At 48.0% G+C, this 18,602-nt stretch overlaps 6 protein-coding genes across 6 annotated transcripts; 3 read left to right on the top strand and 3 right to left on the bottom strand.

Moving 5' to 3' along the window:
- The first annotated feature begins 1,187 nt into the window (after positions 1 to 1,187).
- Positions 1,188 to 2,730, top strand: C8Q69DRAFT_133042 (putative UBX domain protein). Its single transcript, XM_028625330.1, has 3 exons — positions 1,188 to 1,370; positions 1,471 to 1,817; positions 1,871 to 2,730. Exons 1-3 carry the CDS (start codon positions 1,286 to 1,288, stop codon positions 2,375 to 2,377), a joined length of 939 nt encoding a protein of 312 aa, XP_028487003.1. The 5' UTR covers positions 1,188 to 1,285; the 3' UTR covers positions 2,378 to 2,730.
- A 1-nt stretch (position 2,731) lies between these two features.
- On the top strand, positions 2,732 to 5,079 carry C8Q69DRAFT_133112 (RAD52 DNA repair protein). The gene is made up of 6 exons (XM_028625331.1): positions 2,732 to 2,832; positions 2,891 to 3,179; positions 3,244 to 3,330; positions 3,386 to 3,565; positions 3,618 to 3,792; positions 3,840 to 5,079. The coding sequence occupies exons 1-6, from the start codon at positions 2,822 to 2,824 to the stop codon at positions 4,901 to 4,903; spliced, it is 1,806 nt and encodes a 601-aa protein (XP_028487002.1). The 5' UTR covers positions 2,732 to 2,821; the 3' UTR covers positions 4,904 to 5,079.
- Positions 5,080 to 6,096: 1,017 nt separating this feature from the next.
- C8Q69DRAFT_516165 (hypothetical protein) lies at positions 6,097 to 9,542 on the bottom strand (the record flags this gene model as incomplete). The annotated part of the gene is made up of 6 exons (XM_028633381.1): positions 6,097 to 8,571; positions 8,624 to 8,696; positions 8,763 to 8,902; positions 8,956 to 9,202; positions 9,249 to 9,417; positions 9,483 to 9,542. The coding sequence occupies 6 exons, from the start codon at positions 9,540 to 9,542 to the stop codon at positions 6,342 to 6,344; spliced, it is 2,919 nt and encodes a 972-aa protein (XP_028487001.1). The 3' UTR covers positions 6,097 to 6,341.
- Positions 9,543 to 10,781: 1,239 nt separating this feature from the next.
- C8Q69DRAFT_504024 (amino acid transporter) lies at positions 10,782 to 12,721 on the bottom strand (the record flags this gene model as incomplete). Its single annotated transcript, XM_028632550.1, has 6 exons — positions 10,782 to 10,816; positions 10,874 to 11,232; positions 11,284 to 11,488; positions 11,536 to 11,547; positions 11,597 to 11,756; positions 11,804 to 12,721. The coding sequence occupies 6 exons, from the start codon at positions 12,719 to 12,721 to the stop codon at positions 10,782 to 10,784; spliced, it is 1,689 nt and encodes a 562-aa protein (XP_028487000.1).
- Positions 12,722 to 13,511: 790 nt separating this feature from the next.
- On the top strand, positions 13,512 to 15,371 carry C8Q69DRAFT_504023 (hypothetical protein; the record flags this gene model as incomplete). The annotated part of the gene is made up of 3 exons (XM_028632549.1): positions 13,512 to 13,802; positions 13,855 to 14,538; positions 14,601 to 15,371. 3 exons carry the CDS (start codon positions 13,512 to 13,514, stop codon positions 15,369 to 15,371), a joined length of 1,746 nt encoding a protein of 581 aa, XP_028486999.1.
- Positions 15,372 to 15,709: 338 nt separating this feature from the next.
- C8Q69DRAFT_455156 (putative choline dehydrogenase) lies at positions 15,710 to 18,370 on the bottom strand. Its single transcript, XM_028629751.1, has 4 exons — positions 17,844 to 18,370; positions 17,398 to 17,741; positions 17,126 to 17,314; positions 15,710 to 17,041 (listed from the first exon to the last, which is right to left on the bottom strand). Exons 1-4 carry the CDS (start codon positions 17,872 to 17,874, stop codon positions 15,914 to 15,916), a joined length of 1,692 nt encoding a protein of 563 aa, XP_028486998.1. The 5' UTR covers positions 17,875 to 18,370; the 3' UTR covers positions 15,710 to 15,913.
- Between the last annotated feature and the right edge of the window lie 232 nt (positions 18,371 to 18,602).

The following is an 18,602-nucleotide window of genomic DNA, read 5'->3' as shown; positions in this document are numbered from 1 at the left end:
AGATCGCCTCCTGGGAGAGACGTGGGGAAGATCTCAACCATACTCCCGTCCACGCTAATCCTGGGACAGCGAGTGTGTGGACGTCGAAAGAAATTAAACACTAATAGATGTGTTCCCCTCCAGTAATCTTGAAGTCAGCATGATCCATCATCCACTGCCGCTTTCCTGCGTCTGGTTTATGCAGGCGAATATATCATAATACACATTACTACCCAACTACCTACATCGACCCGGTGCAAATATTATTGTTGCCGTTGGTTTTACATTCACTAGTGATCTCCATATGATTGACGCCTCTGAACTCGTGGGGATATGACTCCAGTATCTCGAAAACCCAATCTCAGTGGTGTGGATGTGAGCTACAACGGCTTTACGAGACTATATCACGACTCCCACAATATTCAATCTAGAACAGCTCACTTTACGTATGACTGCTCCGTGGAATCTGCGTTGAGATTCAGTGTAGTGTAGCTTTTTATTCGAACAAGCTGCTTGGTAGGAGTTGCTCCAGACTGTCGATCAGTTCCCATACCCTTCCGAGTCTCGACAGTGTACGACCAGCGATCCCTGCTGTGGTTTCATGGACCAGGGAATCAAAGACAAGAAAGACAGTCTTCGGGAGACAATAGAGTCGTAGCGTGATGTACTGCATTGATTCCTAAGCCACCATTAATGAGAGACACCAAAGGGCGCAGAAAGTTGCCCGGAGACATGCCAAAGACGGCATCTCATTGTTAGAAATCGCATGATTTGATTGTCCTCTTTTTCGATTGTTGGGAAGCTCCACCAAATGATATTTCCCCATCGAGGTGGAGCTATGAGAGTCGAGAACATGTCAATGGACTAGTCTACCCACGAAGCGGATGGAGAGTATTATCTGAGATGGCCATAAGATAGCTGGCGAAACGGAATTCGCAGTTCAAAACAAAGAAAGCCATTGCTGGACGCTCCTCTACCATAGAAATCAATAATAATGTCCAAGGCCGGATGTTCCTGGTGGGTAAGCTCTTAGCGTCTACCGAACACGGGTCATCCCGCGTTATCAACCTCGCCGCCGATTGATACGTCACCTGGAAGCTACACGACATCTTCGTTCACGCAGCTCTCGCGCGTACTCTGCAAGGAACGTCTCTCACGAAGATCCAATTTCCGAGGTCGCTTTCACTAAAGCTGCCCTTCGCTGGTCCCGCTACTTGAGTCAGCGGAAACATCGTACCTTCTACCCTGCTTTGAGAACCCTCCCCAGCAGCTACTCACCATCCGCCACCTCGAGAAACCATCAAAAATGGCACCATCAGATCTAGACCAGCTCATTGAAATGGGCTTCGACAAGGAGAGAGCACAGATCGCCATTTCCAAAACTGGTGGCTGTAAGTCCAACTCTACATTCCTACAAGCTCAACACGAACACTCGTTTCTTTGACCCCCTCTTTTTTTCCCCGGCCACTTCTGACGAGCTTGTCTCTGTAGTGCAAGGTGCTCTCGAATGGCTCGAACAGAACCAGGATAAGTCCCTCGATGAAATCAAAGCATCCGCCACAACTGCTGCCGAAGATGAAGAAGGTCCCGCACTCAAGCCGGGCGAACAGCCTCGAAGCTTGGTTTGCAACGACTGTGGAAAGAAATTCCGAAGCCAAGCACAGGCAGAGTTCCATGCTTCAAAGTCCCAGCACGTCGACTTCTCTGAATCAACGGAGGAGATCGCTCCTCTGACAGAAGAAGAGAAAAAGGCGAAACTGGAGGAGCTGAGACAAAAGTTGGCCGCGAAGAGAGCAGTGCAGTCAGAGCAGGACAAGATTGACCAGAAGAGAAACGAGGTACGTGGTTTCGCTCTAGTGCTGAGTCTCCTATCATTACTAACTTCCAATAGGAGATTCGGAGAAAGAGCACAAAGGAGAGTCAGGACCTGAAGGAGGAGCTCAAGAAAAAGGAACAGCTGAAGGAAGCAGCAAAGCGCCGTAAGGAAAAGCAAGAAGAAATAGAAGCCAAGCAGCGCATTCGCGCAAAGATCGAGGCCGACAAGGAAGAACGAAGGCTGAAGGCTGAACGGGAGAGAGCCGCACGCGCAGGCCAGGCTCCTCCACCCCAGCCCGCAGCTGCACCAGCTCCAGCGACCTCTGGACCGGTATCCTCAAAGCCAGCTTCTGCATATACCGAAGCTCGCCTTCGTCTCCAGACGCCCAGTGGGAATGTCATGAAGACGTTCCCTGTGGAAACCACTCTCTTCGAGGTTGCTGCAGCGTTGAACCAGGAACACGGCCTGAACGTGCAGAGTTTCACGCAGAACTTCCCGCGCAAGGTCTTTAATTCTGAGTATTTCGGAGAGACTCTCAAGGAACTCGGCCTCGTACCTAGCGCGAGTCTCATCGTGCAATGAATGCCCTAGAGAGAATCCCTATTGATATTACTTCTTGATATGATGATACTCATGAGAACATGATAGTTGGCGTGGTTGCTGGTGAAATGTTGCTGTAGATTACCTAGACTCATCTTTCATACCTTTGTATCCTGTCTGCCAGCAAAGTTGGACGATTTGTAGTGGTGACATCATACGTGCTAGTTTCTGATGCGCTGAAGGAGAATACAACCTTGACTTAATGATCTCTCTATCTAGTTTTTGGACGGTGACTCCCCTCCATGTTTTGGTATGTCTTTCTTTCTGAATCCCCACACAGGAATAGATGGTCTGTTATCTCCACGTGACTTGGCGATCCCGCCGCGTTGCTGATATAAGCATTTCCGTCGCGTCTACACGTCGTGTCGGTGCCTGCTGATATCCCACGACTTGTCAATGTTAGTTCACATTTGAATCAATTAATATATGATGCCTGCGTAAGTTATATGAACTCGTGTATCGAATGGATCATCACAGAGCTAACCGTAACTCAAGCGTCGGCGATCAACATCGCCTTGGCCCGCCTGGTACTATGGCTTCAGCTATCACGGCAAACCCGTTTGAAGAACCGCAACGCCGGATCAGCGAATACACTGCGCAGGAAATCGCTACCCTTCAATCGCGCCTCGATAAACAGCTAGGACCGGAATATATTTCGTCAAGACCTGGTGCTGCAGGTCAGAAGGTCCACTATCTTGCTGCGGAGAAGTGTATCAATCTCGCGAACGAAGTTTTCGGTTTTAATGGCTGGTCCAGCGCTATTCAGAACATCCAGATCGACTTTGTGAGCTCCGATTAAGATAAGGCACAATCGGTCGCTGGCAATATGGCTGATACGTGAGGAATAGGTCGACGAAAATCCACAAACGGGGAAAATAAGTTTGGGTCTGTCCGTGATAGTGAGAGTGACATTGAAGGACGGGACATTTCACGAGGTATGGCATATTTTGAATTGGTCTGAACACTATAGCTGAACCACGGACGCTGCAGGATATTGGGTACGGGCACATCGAGAACTGCAAAGGCAAAGCCGCAGCTTTCGAGAAAGCCAAGAAAGAAGGGACGACGGATGCCCTTAAACGTTCACTGAGAACGTTTGGCAATGTTTTGGGCAACTGCATATACGATAAGGAATATCTGGCAAAAGTGACTAAAGTCAAAGCTGCACCTGTATGTGATATCTCTTTCACCCGTCGAGCGCTCAGTGACTGATATTAGACAGGCAAGATGGGATGTAAGCAATCTGCATCGCCACCCCGACTACGCCCCAGTAAAAAAGGAGCCAGTTGAAGACAAAAAGACTGACGATATCGACCTCCCTCCTCGACCCGCGCGGGCTACCAGTGCTAACACAAAAAGCAATACGTTGGCTCTTGATGGGGATGGCGAATTTGGCAGTATGTCATCCGGAATTTGTCAATGTAACAGACACTGATGATATCAGGTGACCTTTTTGACGAGTCGGATTTTGTAGCCACAACTGAGGGCAATCCAGATGAAGTGATGTTGGAGCCCGAACCACCCAAACCACAACCACAATCGAGACCGAACGTTACACCTGCACCTCAACGGCAGGGCAACTTCTCGCGTCCTCCTGTTCGAATGCCAGACATTGTTACCCCATCTAAACCAGAGAGACTTCCAGATGCAACTATTCCCCGACAACCGCATCAGATGCCCTCCAACTTTCCAAACCCAGCACCACGACCAAACCCTTCTGTCACAAACCAGCAACAGACGATGCAGAGAAGACCCACACCGGGTCCAGCCCCGGCCCCGGCCCAGCAGCCGCAACAATATGCCCGGCCAGGAGTGCAACCTCCATCGAAATATAGTCAAGAAGCAACAACAAGTGCCACTGGTGGACCGGGGCCTATGAATGGGAGACCTCAAGGTAATAATACGCAGGATACAGAGCCATCTGGCAGTCCCTCTGTCTCTGGAAATCAGCGACCAGGAGACCCACCCAGCGTCTTCTACTCTGCTCGAGCAGTTGATATGTTACGAAATAACAATGCTCCTCCATCAAGTGTGCCGCAGTTCGACCCCCGTGCGGAGAGCCCCTCAATTCGCAAGACTGCTGGTGTGGACCATAACAAGAGCCTCCCAATATCAAAACCCATGCTTGCGCAGCAAGGCATTACTCCCACGGATAATACGCGGGACTTTGTCAATCCTTCTGCTGATCTGAATCGGAGGATAGGAGCACCTGGCAGCACTGGTATTGGCAGTCCGGTGTCTAGAGGTCCGAGTACATCCTCGTATCGGCCACTGACACGCCCAACTGTGGACCCTAGGAACGCTGGAGTCAACATAGGCCCGATCAAAGGTCCCTCTGTCCCTCAGAACATGAATGGCAAGCGACCTCCGTTGAATGACGTTACGAATGCTGCTCCTGGTGCCGGCCCCGGTGTTGCGACATCGGTTTCCGGTCCTAGTGATCCCAAGAGACCGAGGATCGCGGACGCTCAGAATGTCTCTGTAGCGCAGCAGCAGCAACAGAATTAATCCTCAGTGACGAACATATGAAGGATCTATATTGCACGTGACGTTCATATTTCTTGGGGGGCTTTGTTAGGCTTCGATTGATATAATTTCGAGGAATGGCGTACGGGAGGGCCAGGGATCGGATCATTCTTCAAGGCGTCTCGCTCACCCTTGCTCCCTTGGGTGTTTGATTTCGCGTCACATTATTACTTTGACGTATGCTGCTATATCTCTACCACACATTGCTACTGGCATCCGGTGTCAGAAGACGGCAGCAACAGGGCTGCTGTCTGGCCTAGTCTAAGTTTATAAACTACCTGGAGTCTACAGAGTTTGGGGCGTTGGTGGTCGTCGTTCGACGCTTTTATAATTTTAGCTACCACCAAAGTGTTTCCGTGGTTGTCCTGTGCTTGATAGATATTTACTTTGTTGAATATAAATAAGGGAGTCATGAGTTTCCCACTCCTTACTGGGCCCGGTGCGACCTGTATGCATACTCTTCCCACCGATGTAGTAATCGAGGGTCTTCTGACCAGACTCCGTACGTCTGTGAAGCGTTGCAGTTCATTGTTAGATGCCTACGTAGATGAGCTATAAACTTCGATCCTAATTTTCCTTTCGACTCGATATTAAAGACACTTGACTTTTCAATTTGGACTAATGATAAAGTGCTAGTAATAATACATGACAAGGATAGAATCTGTGGAGGGATCTCTTTCTTTTTTTTGGTTTAGTTTGGTAATGATTCTCCTCGTGGGAAGAAAGAAACATAGTAGAGAGAATAGAGAATTGGAAATGAAAGACAGCACAAGCAAGTTGCTATGGTGGCTGGTCGATCGAGAGATTTCCGTGATAGTTTTTTTTGTTTTGTTTTCCTTTGCTTTTTTCTTTTTCTTTTTCTTTTTCTTTTTTCATTTTTTTTTTCTTTCCTTTCGTGGACACCCAGTTCAGTCATCTGAAAAGATCTGAAGCTGACAGGCGTTCAAGGTTTGGCTCCTTTTCTTTCTCCTTTTTATTTTTGGTTTTATTGAACAAGTTGGCAAAACACATAGGGGAGGGACATTAGGGGATCCATGTGAATGAGACATGGTGAGATGAAAAGCAAATTAGAAAGATGGATCAGTTATTAGCTGCAAAGTGAAGGTTTTCTGCGATATGATTATCCGAGGGTTAGCCCTGGAAATGAATCTGGGGGGAAGAAACACATTGAAATCTCGAATAATGGACCACATGGTGAGGATGTTGGCCAAGAATGTCGATGATATGCTAGTGAATGACTGCTGATCAGTCCCTGAGGACGAGCTCACGATAGACCTTGGTTCTCAGATTACTGCGCAGATGATAGCCGATGATGATAGTGCAGCAAGATCTCTCTTTGGATCAGTGATGAGCCTCGACTCAATGTGTGCAGTGCCATACTCCCAGTCTTCAAGAGTGGCAGTTTTTTTCAACGGAATGGCTAGTAAGGGTCCGCATATTTCGAGGCCATCAGCCCAGAGGCCTTTCTAGGATCGTTGCGTTGAGTGGATGTGTTACGCTGCCCCGTTCTTGGAGAAGAAAGGGTTATCGGTGTATGCGCGCTTTGGTCGCTTTGCTCTCTCACGGAAGAGGGAGGTGTAACCGTCTCAGGGTACAGAAGCTTTTTGAAAGCAGACTTGGGAGCATTAACTGCATACTGCTGAGTAGCTGCTGATAACGGGATGTTGGGAGATTTAGTAGTCTCCTGAGGGGCACGTTCAGATTGGGGTGGGTTAGTGCTGGAAGCATATTGTCTCGTGGCAGCTGACATAGGAATATTAGGCGTAGCTCGCGTGGTGTGTCCCGGGCCCTTGGAGGGAGTCTCGAAGACATTGTCAGCATATTTCCTCGGAGCTGCAGAGGCTGGAAGATTGGAACTGTGGGTGCTGGTCTGGCGCTGAATAAGTGTAGCCGAGGCGTTGCTGGCATACTGCCTGGTGGCTGCCGACATAGGAATATTTGGGAAGGCAGATTCTTTATTCGCAGGTCTGCTGGACGCGATGCGTGAATCTTTGAATAAACCCTGGTCATTCGTGCCCATTTCCTGATGACCTGAGAAAGGCTTGTTCTCTGCCTTAGTGTAGGATTGCTCTGCCGCCGTGGAAGAAGTGAAAAAGCCCTCGAACGCAGGAGGTTTCATACTAGACAAAACACTTCCACCGGCTTGCGTTCCACCTTGATGAGCTGGTCGGTTGTGTTGGCTTGAAGCGAAGACTGTCGAGCTGTTACCGACGGACGGTCCTAAGTCACTTGTTAACCACTCATTCAGAGTTTGACAAAGGTAGTCAACATTACTATCATGCATCTGAACCGAAGCACTTGCAGGACGAGCTGTGGAATTGGAGATATTGGTTCCATGCCTTCCTGGAAGCAAATGGTCGCCTATGATAGTGCTCTTAGTATCACGAATATTCTCGCCTGAGCTTCCAGGGCTTTCTGATTCACTGGAGGTGCTGATCTTCCTGGGAGACCTGTAATCCCAACCACTGGAGCTAGGCACGAAAGGTTCAGCAGTGACAGCTTTCTGTAGTGGACTCTCGGCCTTGGGAGTATCTCTTATTGTAGGAGTGTTCTGGGTTGTCTCAGAACACTTCTGCTCGTTGAACTCTGGCTTTGTGGCGGATAGTGGTGGTTGATGCACTTCCTGACCTGCTCCAGCTTTAGTGTGAAGGAAATTCTCAGTCTCTGCTTTGCCAATTGTTTTGATTGGAGCTTCAGATGGACTGGAAGCTGCCTGGGTGCGCAGCGCTGAGAATATCTTGGCTTCCAGCTCCTGCTTCCGCTGTTTTATCATGTCCTGAAGTGCACCGGCAAGAGGCGAGTTTGCCACCAGATCATTAAGCATTGATATCTCTTTGAGGTACTCTGCGATGGCTTGCTCATTAATTGTGGATGCTGAGATGTTGGAAGCTTGGCTGGAAGCCATTGCTGCTGGTTGAGTAGTAATCGCTGGTGCAGGAGGCTGGGGTGAAAGTGTGTCCGTAGAAAGAGTTGGCTCCTGGGAACTCTGCTTAAAGTCGATGTCCATCAAATCATCGACCGCAGGGCTTTTTGGGAGAGGTGAAGTCGGTTGTTGTGACGAGAAGGTAGATGCTTTCGAAGTTTCAACAGGGAGAGATGGTGCGGAGCTGAAGTCCAGAAGCAAGTCACCGCAGGGCTCTTCAGGTGTTGGTTTTAAAACTGCTTTCTTGGATGGTGGGGATTTGGGAGAGATGAATGCAGGCTGGGGAAGATTGGAAGTGAACCCTTTTAGAAGGTTCTGTGTCTTTGTTTCTGTTTGTGTTGATGGCTGACTGCCATGCCGCGAGTGGTGTTCTCTCACATGGGGCTTGACTGGCATCTTTTTCACTTCAGACTGCGCACCCTCAGAGGCAAACAGTGGCTCCATGGTTTTATTTCCTGTTTTCGCAGCAGAAATTGAAGGCTCAGGCAGATTGACAGACTTCTCATGTGAAGTAAATGCCGCCTTTGTAACGTCTTCAGCTACGTCGAACGTAGTCTTACTATTAGACTCAGTCTCCGGTTTTCTATATGCCGATTCCTGAGCATATGAATCCGAGTCTGCTATGCTGGTGCTTTTTTGACTGGCTGAGGCCGTTGAGTCTTCTCTCCGACTGCGAACTGCAGCTAGAAAGCCTTGTGGATCCGCCAGGAGGTTCTCATAGTTCTGACTTTTCATAATTGTTAGGGAGATAAAGATAAGTGACTGAGACGGGGTCTTACTCTGGGATGACTGGACGTCTGGCTTTGAGGTTTGAAGGTCTGGATTGATAGCGCTGGGCTGGTGGCTTTGCACCTATAGTTTATTTGACATTAGCATATCTGTAAACAACCTCATCTAAGCTTCCTGAGATTATATTACCTCTGCTCTTGCTCTTCAAGAAGTATTCCCTGTCCGGATCGACAGCAGGATCAAGAGGACGGTTTCTAGCACCTGGTGTCTGAGGGATATGGTGTCCCAGTTTGGCAACGCTTCCTTGGTTATTCGTCCTGCCTGGAGAACTAGAAGTAGTCAGCTTCAGCAATACACATATGGGACAGCATAACCGGTGTACCTGTGCAAAGATGACATGCGACCGCGAGTGCCTATGATACCACCACCACGACCCCTGTGGCGCGAATCTCTCCCCGAGTTATTCCCTGTGCTTCTCAGGAAGTTGTCATCCGTTGCTGCACTGTTTGCATAAGACTGGCCACCATGTTCTCGTATGGTCGCAGTGAGCTGGGCCCTGTGGCTTTGGCCATCCATGAGTCGGTCCAAATCTTCCAAATCGCCAGTATCTCCAATATCCTGGTAGACATCTGAGTTTGTGAGCGGATGAACCTGTAATATCGATGGAATACATACTGGCCCATGCCGCAAGCTTTGCCTTATTCTTCTCGGCCATCAACTGTGCGTCCGATCCCTTCCTGTTCGAGATTCGACTTGCTTCGACCTCCTCCAGTCTAACATTTGCGAATCTGTTTGGTTTATCCACCGTCGATATGTACTCACGCCTAGCTGTTCCTAGATCCGCCTAGTGACCGTTATTTAGTGTCAGTCGTCCTTACAAGGACATGCAGAGCAATTGGGGGCGCGTACCATTTGCAGCTCTTGGAGGCGCCGCTCGCTCAATGGATCCATTTTCTCTGATATGTCCATTGAGTACAGCTACCTGGGAACCTAGTTGAGGGCTCGAAAGACGCCAGGTGTAGAAATAGGACCCGTAGCTTCTCCCGTTGCGCCAACGATCCGTCAAGGCCTTGGAATAACTCAATATCGTCGTGCAGTTCCTGCAGAATTGAAAGCAACGACAACTGTGTTGCAAAAGAAGAGGATATGTCAAAGTAGAAGAAATAACCTCGTATCAGCAGCGAACAAGATAGTTGCGGTTTCAGTCAGCGAGTGAATCCACCCGTATATGCGTACAGGTCAGCAGCCGAGAGAAAGATGCTGGAACGTCATACAGAAAGCAGGATGAACTGCACAGATGTATTTCAGGAATCGAGATAAAGAAGCTTTAGTTTATCAAAGAGTTGGATGGGTCGGGTAAATGCAGCTTTGCTCCAGGGTCGCTAGGGCAAGCTGAAAACAAACAGAAGACGACCGTCGCAAGTTATCAGAACGTGTGGGCATCCCATATGAGATTAACCCAACACACAAGTCGTCTTTTCAACTTCCCATGCAAGATACGTTTGTTCATTCCCCAGAAAAATGAAAATAGATGCGATATTTGAAAGACCATCTAAGACAATACAACAGTTTCAGCAAGAAGATAAAAAGACAGTCTTTGGCTTGTCTTATAAGAACCTTCGAGAAAACAAATTAGACAATTGTAGAGTTGTCATGCCTGTCTCTAGACAACAATAGACACAGGTGGACACAATAAGCTTAAAGGAACAGTTGTTACTGCAATGCACAATTATCCACCCGCATTGTCAGAGTTCTTCTGAAGTCTAGATTATTAGTGTATATTGTAGCAAGAAGCTGATATCTCGTCGTCTTATGTTGTTCGCCTAAGTTCCAGTAGTGCTAAGGATATCAGCTGCGAAAATAGGAGCTCACACAGACCATGTAATACCTGCGCTCAATAATATAGCCCATATGTTAGTTACCCGGAGATACATAGGAGCCCAGCACATTTTCATATCAAACCGATCCTCTGCGTTCTACTAAGCTCGATAATGAGGCCGGTTGGCAAGATATCATCCCAGGAACCCCAGTTACATCCGGAGCGAAGCGGAACTTCCCACATTGGGAGATTGTTAGGTTTTCGCTAAAGTACATGAAAAGAAAACATGCCCGAAGAATACTGCCTGCTGATTTTCCAGGATCAAAACATGATGCTCTGCGAGATGGCCTATGAGAAGTAAATGCATAAATCTATCATCTGAGCGTTGCTTAAGAAGTCGAACAGGTGCTGACTCCACCCTCGTCTGCAGGAAAAGATTAATCAGTAAGTTCAAAGTTCAGAAGATGCCGAGGGAACATACTTCTAATCATTTTGGCTACAGCCTGGAGGAGACTGATACCCATCACCACAGTGCCAAACGCTATGCAAAGGTAGGCTGGAAGCTTGGCCCTCCAGCTAGATTGGCTCAGTTTGATGTAACAGAGTGGCGGCAGAATGTACGCCAGCGCACAAGCGCTAGTAGCTCCGATGAGTTCAAATACGGCCCCCAAGTCACAGGTAATCAAAGCTAAGCCCATAGAGCTAACAACCAATGCGGACGTAAATATCAAGTGACGGCTTGGGTTGAAGGGTTCGTCGGGAAAATAATAAGTCATCATAACCTCACGACAAACGAAGGCCTCCAATGGTAAAGTAGTAAGCATGTTCAGGCCGAAGCAACTACACGGATCAGTTCTACAGCCGCAATCCAGGCACTCGGGGGACACCTACAGCCGTGCCACATTTACCATGATGTTGTCTGACGGGAAATTGTTCAGAACGTTCCCTTGAGTCTTTGACCCGAAAGACAAGAACCCTGCCAACGCCATCGCTAGGCACATTAACATAGAGACTCCGGTCGAATAATGCGTCACAAGGGTGAAACGATCCAGTGTCGGCTTTTTGAGGGATCCGTATATCAAAAGGCTATTATGATCTGCGTAGAGGTCAGATATTGTAGAGAATTGGGTATCATTGACATACGGCAAACAAACGCTACGACTAGTCAGCATATAGTCTCGTCAATGCCCGCTGGAGAACATACCGAAGGAGATAACGCCAACAGCTTGGAAGAAGCCTGAGTTAACAAATATAAGACCCTTGAAGTCCCCTCTGGACTCAGGAGGTACGCGAAAGCCTTGGGTAATCACCGTGATCACGATTACCGCCATGCTGATCAGGGCCAATGTTGAAGCTTTTGCGAGCTGAACGCCGTCAGTATCTTCGCCACAATATTATGTGGAGATTTTACCTTCGCTATGTCCCTATACAAGGATAGGGGATACGAGATACCCAGCACAAAAAGCATAATTACGAATCGTCTATCCGTGAGCAGCCATAGGAAAGGCATCTCCTGAAGAGATGGGAACAAGGCGCTTAAAACATGCGGAATGGTGTCTCCAACAATGATACAAAACGCAATCATGCCACCGAAAGCGAATGCCCATTGCGCAATTGAAATTGCAATGAGGCCGCTTCTCCCGAAGCAATGTTGCACGGTTGCCTGAAACGAATCCGCTCCACTCAATTTGGAGTTGACGACTATCAGTCGGATAGTCCAGTCCACGGTAATCGTCAGTCCAACAAGCAATACAATGCCCATTGCCAGTCCTGCTTGGCGAAAAGCATACGGTTGCCCAATGATCCCGGCGCCTATAATACTGTTTGCCATGTTCATGAACGCCATCCGCAGGCCACTTCGTGGTCTAGCACTCTCCAGATGTTCCTCAGGAAAGAATTCTTCCGACGTTGCAACCGTCACACTTGGGGCTTCTATGCCGGTAAGCAGTGGTGCTCTCTGACCAGTACTGCTTCGTGTCTCTCGATTCCCAACTCGAAGGTAATCCTCCTCGTCCATCCATGACCCATCCTCGGAAGGGAGAAGACGGCCGTTAGACGACCGTTCTTCCTCCTGCTCTTGTTCATCGAGATCGAATCGCACGCGATTTGGCGTTCGAGGTGTGCGCCGCTGACCATCTGGAAGCGGTCGAGTGATCGAGGGCTGGCGCTTGGGGGGTGCGGAGCGAGTAGACGGAGGATTGGCGGGCCCAGGATGGACTACGAGGTCGTCCTCGTCATTAGAAGATGCAGAGAGGAGGGAGCGAGCTTCCTCCTCATCATGGCCCCTCTGCTCGGTCAGGCGAGCATTGAGTCTGTCATCGCTTGGCATAGCTAATTGTTGGATTCATGATGTTCCATCTAGGCCATCGTGTCCAGTTAGCTTACGACGGTCTATCAGTAGAGCTGCGATTTCACGTGATCCGTATCGGCCTCTTGGTGGCCTGAGCGAGATGGATTCCCTTTCCCCCTGATGATCAATTCTATCGCTTCGTCAAATATTAAGTAGACCGTCGGTCGCGTGCAGTCTTGTCGAGAGAATGAAAGATAGAACAGCGAGCACCTGTGGCCTTAAGGTTGAGATACTCTCTAGTCGACATACGAGTATGGTGTTTCATAGAGAAACATAGATGAAGAACGGACCGACACTACTAACTACCTACCTATATACCTGTCTCTTCCTTTTCCAAAGATGTTATATTCCCCGATAAATTACTAGCTCAATGACTCTCGTTGTCTGATAAGTAGGAATGACTGACCTCTAGCTGGTCTTGAGTACTCGGTCGCATACCCATCCCTTGAGGAACCTCCTCAAGCCCCTCCCTTTACAGTCAGATAGACCATATTTAGTTTACTTCCTTCCAAGTCTTGCTGTGGATTCTCAATTATTGTCTGTTTCGTGTCTCTCTGGCCGGTGTTCTTGGTGGGTTTGTTTATGCCAACGGGTTATATGCTGTAGCGCTTCCCTTTTTGAGAAAGCTGTCTCCTGCTCCACTGCCTCAGGTACCTAATTTATCAATGTCCGTCATTCTCCACTCGTGATGGGCATAAATTGGACACGATAATATTCCAGGATACTGGTCTATCTTCTGGAGATGATATGCTCTTGATGCGTACTATCGATGGCGACTGCAGGAACGTCTACTGTCTTGGATCTTGGGTCCAGCACGTTGCGTCTATTAGATTCAGATTTGAGACTGACATCATATGTTTTCACCAAGTTCATCATACCGGAAAACTCCCCTATCTCATCTGACTCTGACAGACTTGGAGAGATTCTCAAGTCTAGACAATGCTGGGTAGCTCCGGCACCAGAACTCATACTGCGTGTCCATGTGCAGGGGAACAGAGATTCTCAAAGCCATGCGTCTTCTTACTTGAAGCTGGTATCTGAGATGTTTCAGTATGAAAAGGTCTGACTGAGAGTTTTTAGAGGATTTCTCAATTACTGAAAAGCCATTCCAGGTTTGGCACGATCTTGGCCTTACGGTCGCAATAAAGAGTTGCGAGGATGTACTGGACCCAGATGTCGCAACAGATTTGAGCATGGCATTCAACATACAGGAGAATTCCCTTGCTACAGCAGTACGGCGTGTACCCCATCAACTCCTGGGTCTTTTCCGTGCTACCGCTCAACCTCCTCCAGCTATCCCGAGGGTTACTCTTTCTGAAGTGCACCTATCTCTCAACTTTCATTCATCCAATGGGAAACATAATACGCCTACTATCGCACGGTCAATCATTGGAACTGGCACGGTAGCGCTCTGCGTCATTCAACCAAGGTCTGACTTACCCTGCGATGAAGCGCTCCAGAGCTGCCCCATTCTAGGATATGATCCTTCATTCCCCCCTAGTAAATCAGAGATCCGACCGGCTCCTTTTCAATTACAGTTCGAATCACTTGGACGCCATTTTCAAAGTTCTGGGATGCAATTTAAATACTATGCTACGGGTTATGGTAATACAGAAGATAATTTCAATTCCAGTGGAAGCAGGGTTGGGTTCCACAGGCTCCTTGGAGTTTGCCTTGATGATATTTTTGCGACGACTCATTCGAAATCTACTGTTGGTGTCGAGAGTATCAAGGAAGAAACTATATACAAGCTTTCAGACGTTGCTCCTACTGTCTTCTCTCCGGGATACCGCGAGGTAAGTCTGAATTACTTCTCAGGGAAGAAAGTAATAGCTTACTGACGCTTCTGCTTCCAAAGGCCATGCAACAAAGAGCATGTTTTATTCCAGTAATCGCCAAGGCAATGTCCTCGATAATCGAAACTGTCGACATATTGACTTCTTCGCAGAGACTGTCTTCTCTCCAGGGACATTATGCATCGCACCACGGGACAGACCTCGATATTGATGAAGTACCGAATGGAAAGGCAATGCTCAAGTCTCTGCTTTGGAAAATTGCGCAAAAAGGTGTCTATCGTGTGAAGGCCGCTCGCAAAATGCGTGGCTTTGCAAGTGTCAACAGAATAAATTCTCCAGTCTTTGAGAGCCTATTTGCGGGCGATGACAGCATCCTCGAAGACGATGTCAACTCGGATAATGACCTACTTGACGATGAAGAGTGCGAAGATGATAATTTGACGTCGATGCTCGAAGAAGATCTCTGCTCACCTGCCCTTGAAGAAGACATGGGATACGAGGAGGACCTCTTGGACACGCTCCAAATGTGCGAGAACTATGAGTCAGGCGAGGAAGAGTATCAAGACCATGATGATCTCTCCGTCCTTTCTAGCAGCGACATCCTTGACCCCAGCGGCCAAATAGTCTCATCGCAGCTACCGGGTCCGGTACTTTCTTCATCTCCTCTCTCTTTCGACCACTTCGGGCTTTCATTGAGTCATATTAAGCAGGACTTAGAAAGATTCTATGCAGGACCAACTTTACCGGCAGAGAACGGTACAATGGCTCTCGACAAGCAGCATATGCGAGATACCATGTACTGGGACGATATTGATGAAGACATGCTACATTGACAAGCAGCTGTATATGAGCAAGTTTCTTTCACGGATTATAAACAAATCTCTCAATAGACTCAATGTATGTTCAGTCACCTTGATTTTTCACAAACTATACTCTATACTAATTCAAGGTCTACAAGCGCGGTCACTCAGTTTCTCTCAATATAATAGATCGAGATTAGCCTTCTTTATCTCTCTGAAAGTCCTTTCGCACATACTCGAGGTATCTCGTAGAGAGATGTCCCTTTCACAGACTGTCCATCACTATGGGTTGTAGTAGACGACATTTCCCTCTCAGGACACTAGCTGCCATCAAGGCAACTGTGACACAAAACTCAAGGATGTGCCACCCCAGGATCCAGTGGACCCGGCTCAAGTGAGTAGGGAATGCCCAACGCTTTTGCGATGATGGACGCAGCTTTCTCACCGACCGCAAGAGCAGTAGAGTACGTATTCGCGGACACATTACTAGGGCAGATAGAAAGATCTATCAAATCGTACATTAGCCTGGCGAAATTGTTTCCTTAAAACGATCAAGGAACTAGGATAGAGGCGTATTAAAAGAAAGAAAACTTACCGGCGATCTTTAACTGTTCCACACCATAGACATCCAAATCTTTATCAACGACACCTCTCTCCTCTCGCGGCTTCATCGCACACGTACCCATACTATGCCACGTCGTTGAGATGTTATTTCTAAGGAAGGCTCTTATTGCCTCGTTGTCTTCTTCAGAGTACGTGATCGGAACAGCATGTCCTTGTTCTCTCGAGGCCTCGTCGATAGCATCGAATCCGGCTTTCGAGCCGGCGGGAAACGAAGGATGTCCCGTTTGAAGAGGTCCTCGATAATGCGCCATCCGACGTGCAATTTCCCTCTGTTTCTTATACCCCCACACGAGCTTCTCCAAGTCTGCAGGATTGTCGAAAAATCCACAATCAAACTCCGGAGGAGTGAGCGGATTGCGATCAGTGATGTGGACGGAGCCACGCGAGTATGGGTAAGGGGTATAGGGACCCAGGCTGAAGTGTTGGGACTCTCCGAGATTGGAATGATCTCCAAAGTATACTGCCAGCGAGGACATGAGCAGGAGCGGACGCTCAGCACGGGGCTTGAAGTCTTTCTCCCAAAGGGTCTTCAGACACTCTGGGAAAGACTCTGCTTCTTCGTCCGTGGGTCGAAGCTTTCCCACGCAGTCGAAGCCGTTCCACCCAAGGATGTGTCGTCGAGGAGCGGCGTTTTTCTTCTCTAGGGCCTCCTCGAGACCGAGACGACCGCTGACTATGCCGTCCAGAGTTTCCTCCGCGCTCGCACTTGACTTGTACGGATAGGTTAAGGCATTGTGGTCTTGATAATTCGTTCCGACTCCGGGGAGGTCAGATATTAGTGGTATCCCCAGCTTGTCAAGTAGTTCTTTGCCACCGATACCAGACCTTTCCAGGATTTGCGGTGTGCCTAATGCACCGCTGGCAAGGACGACGAGTCGTCGAGCGCGGATTTCTTTATCAGTTGTGCCATGTCGGTACTTCACCCCAACAGCTTTGTGGCCCTCAAATAATATACGATCGACTCTTGATTCGGTCAGGACTCGAAGACCGGTATCTTTTGCGTCGAGAATTGGGTAGAGCATTCGATGAGGGACGTCTTGCCTTAACCCCGTGTCCTGGTCGATATACTTGTTCCATCTCTGTATAAGACAATAATAAAGTTAGCTGCTTCACTAAATAGTAGCACCGGTGAAGAGCTGGGTGAAAGGAAAGTAAGAACATACCCCTACAGCATTCGACGTCCTCAAATCCTGCACATCGACCGTCTCTGGGATTCCAAGTTGCTTGCACGCTTGCAAAAAATCCTCCTGGAACGGTCTCTGCGCGTACGTGCCGGCGGACACGCTAATTTCACCCTCATAGCCATGCACCGATTTATCGATTCCGGGATTCGTGTCTTGAAACCGTTCATACTGATCCAGCGTCAGCAAACAAGAATGAAAACACAGAAAGAAAAAAAAAAAAAAAACTATATATATAAATATATCTCACGCACATTTCTCAGAAAAGGAAGCATATCTTTCCCCCTCCAACCGTCTGCCCCCCAATCATCAAAATCAATCATCTGCGCTCTGGAATATACCATAAGGTTTATCGAGCTTCCACCACCTAGACATCCTCCTGCTACGATGACGAGCTCTCTTCCACCTAGTTCTTCTCTTGCTCGAGATTTGTAGAACGCTGCTGTTTTTGATGGGGGAAAGAGGTTATGTATATACATGGCAGGATTGACGATGAGAGGGTTATTCCTTGTTTCGATGCCAGATTCGAGAACGACGATCGAGAGTGTTGGATCTGCTTTTGCGAGTCGACATGCGACTATGAGGCCGGTGGTTCCTCCTACATTGTCATATCTGGATCAGAACAGTTCGACCTCCATATATGTTAAATGATGAACGGGAATGGGATCCAATCTGTTGTTCTGTGTTTGTTTGGACTTACCACCGGCTACCACTATGTCGGCTTCCTCCATTTTTTTATTCTCGATATTGTTAGAAATATGATAAGAAATGAGTATTATTCCCTGCCTCAGACGGGGATAATCTTCGAAAATATCGAGAGAAATAATACACCACAAGAATCGGATCGCATTTTATCCTCTCGTCAAGAGTTTGCGTTCATATATTAATTTTCAGCCCCCAATGCGCGGAATGAATAGCGGCGGCAGGTTACATACCTACATATCAGTCAAAACCCCATATCGTAGCCTTCGTCAGCATGGATACGAGGTTACAATAATAATGCACTCACACCCACGATGTCACTCAAGCTTAAATGCTAGTAACCATTGACAATGGCTCATGTCGCTCTACTAGGCCGATTGTGGGGATCGCTCCCCCATCGTCCTCCCATCTCCATCTCCTGTCTAGAGTTCAGGAATCGATTCCCAAATGAGGGGTTTGTAGTTTAGTACTGTAGTCTTTCTCTTGAGATGTAACTGATCTGATAGGTGCAACATACGATCATGTGGCTAGGTAGTTTGACAACGGTTTTTTGAAGGTGGCTGCGGCACAGTCAATGTCTATACTTAGGCGGTATCAACAAGCGCTTATGCAACGACAGGCAACGTTGTATACGAGAAAATAATAAGCACTAAATATCGGCTTTCTGCCACTCGACCAAAAAGGAGAACTCCTAGTTGGCGATACGATACTCTACCTGGACCTCTAACACTAAATATAAAAGAAAAGAAAAACATGT

The sequence above is a fragment of the Paecilomyces variotii genome (assembly GCF_004022145.1).
Source record: "Paecilomyces variotii strain CBS 101075 chromosome Unknown C8Q69scaffold_2, whole genome shotgun sequence".
Lineage (NCBI taxonomy): Eukaryota > Fungi > Ascomycota > Eurotiomycetes > Eurotiales > Thermoascaceae > Paecilomyces > Paecilomyces variotii.
The sequence above is the reverse complement of the archived record's forward strand: the minus strand, read 5'-3'. Positions and strand labels throughout refer to the sequence as shown.

Bases quoted from the DNA above. Each gene is read 5' to 3' on its own strand.
- C8Q69DRAFT_133042 (XM_028625330.1), top strand. From the start codon at position 1,286: ATGGCACCATCAGATCTAGACCAGCTCATTGAAATGGGCTTCGACAAG. The intron at 1,371-1,470 runs GTAAGTCCAACT...TTGTCTCTGTAG, and splicing joins CATTTCCAAAACTGGTGGCT to TGCAAGGTGCTCTCGAATGG. The intron at 1,818-1,870 runs GTACGTGGTTTC...AACTTCCAATAG, and splicing joins TTGACCAGAAGAGAAACGAG to GAGATTCGGAGAAAGAGCAC.
- C8Q69DRAFT_133112 (XM_028625331.1), top strand. The intron at 3,566-3,617 runs GTATGTGATATC...GATATTAGACAG, and splicing joins CTAAAGTCAAAGCTGCACCT to GCAAGATGGGATGTAAGCAA. The intron at 3,793-3,839 runs GTATGTCATCCG...TGATGATATCAG, and splicing joins TGGGGATGGCGAATTTGGCA to GTGACCTTTTTGACGAGTCG.
- C8Q69DRAFT_455156 (XM_028629751.1), bottom strand. From the start codon at position 17,874: ATGGAGGAAGCCGACATAGTGGTAGCCGGTG. The intron at 17,742-17,843 runs GTAAGTCCAAAC...ATGACAATGTAG, and splicing joins CGACATAGTGGTAGCCGGTG to GAGGAACCACCGGCCTCATA. The intron at 17,315-17,397 runs GTGCGTGAGATA...ACGCTGGATCAG, and splicing joins TGCTTCCTTTTCTGAGAAAT to TATGAACGGTTTCAAGACAC.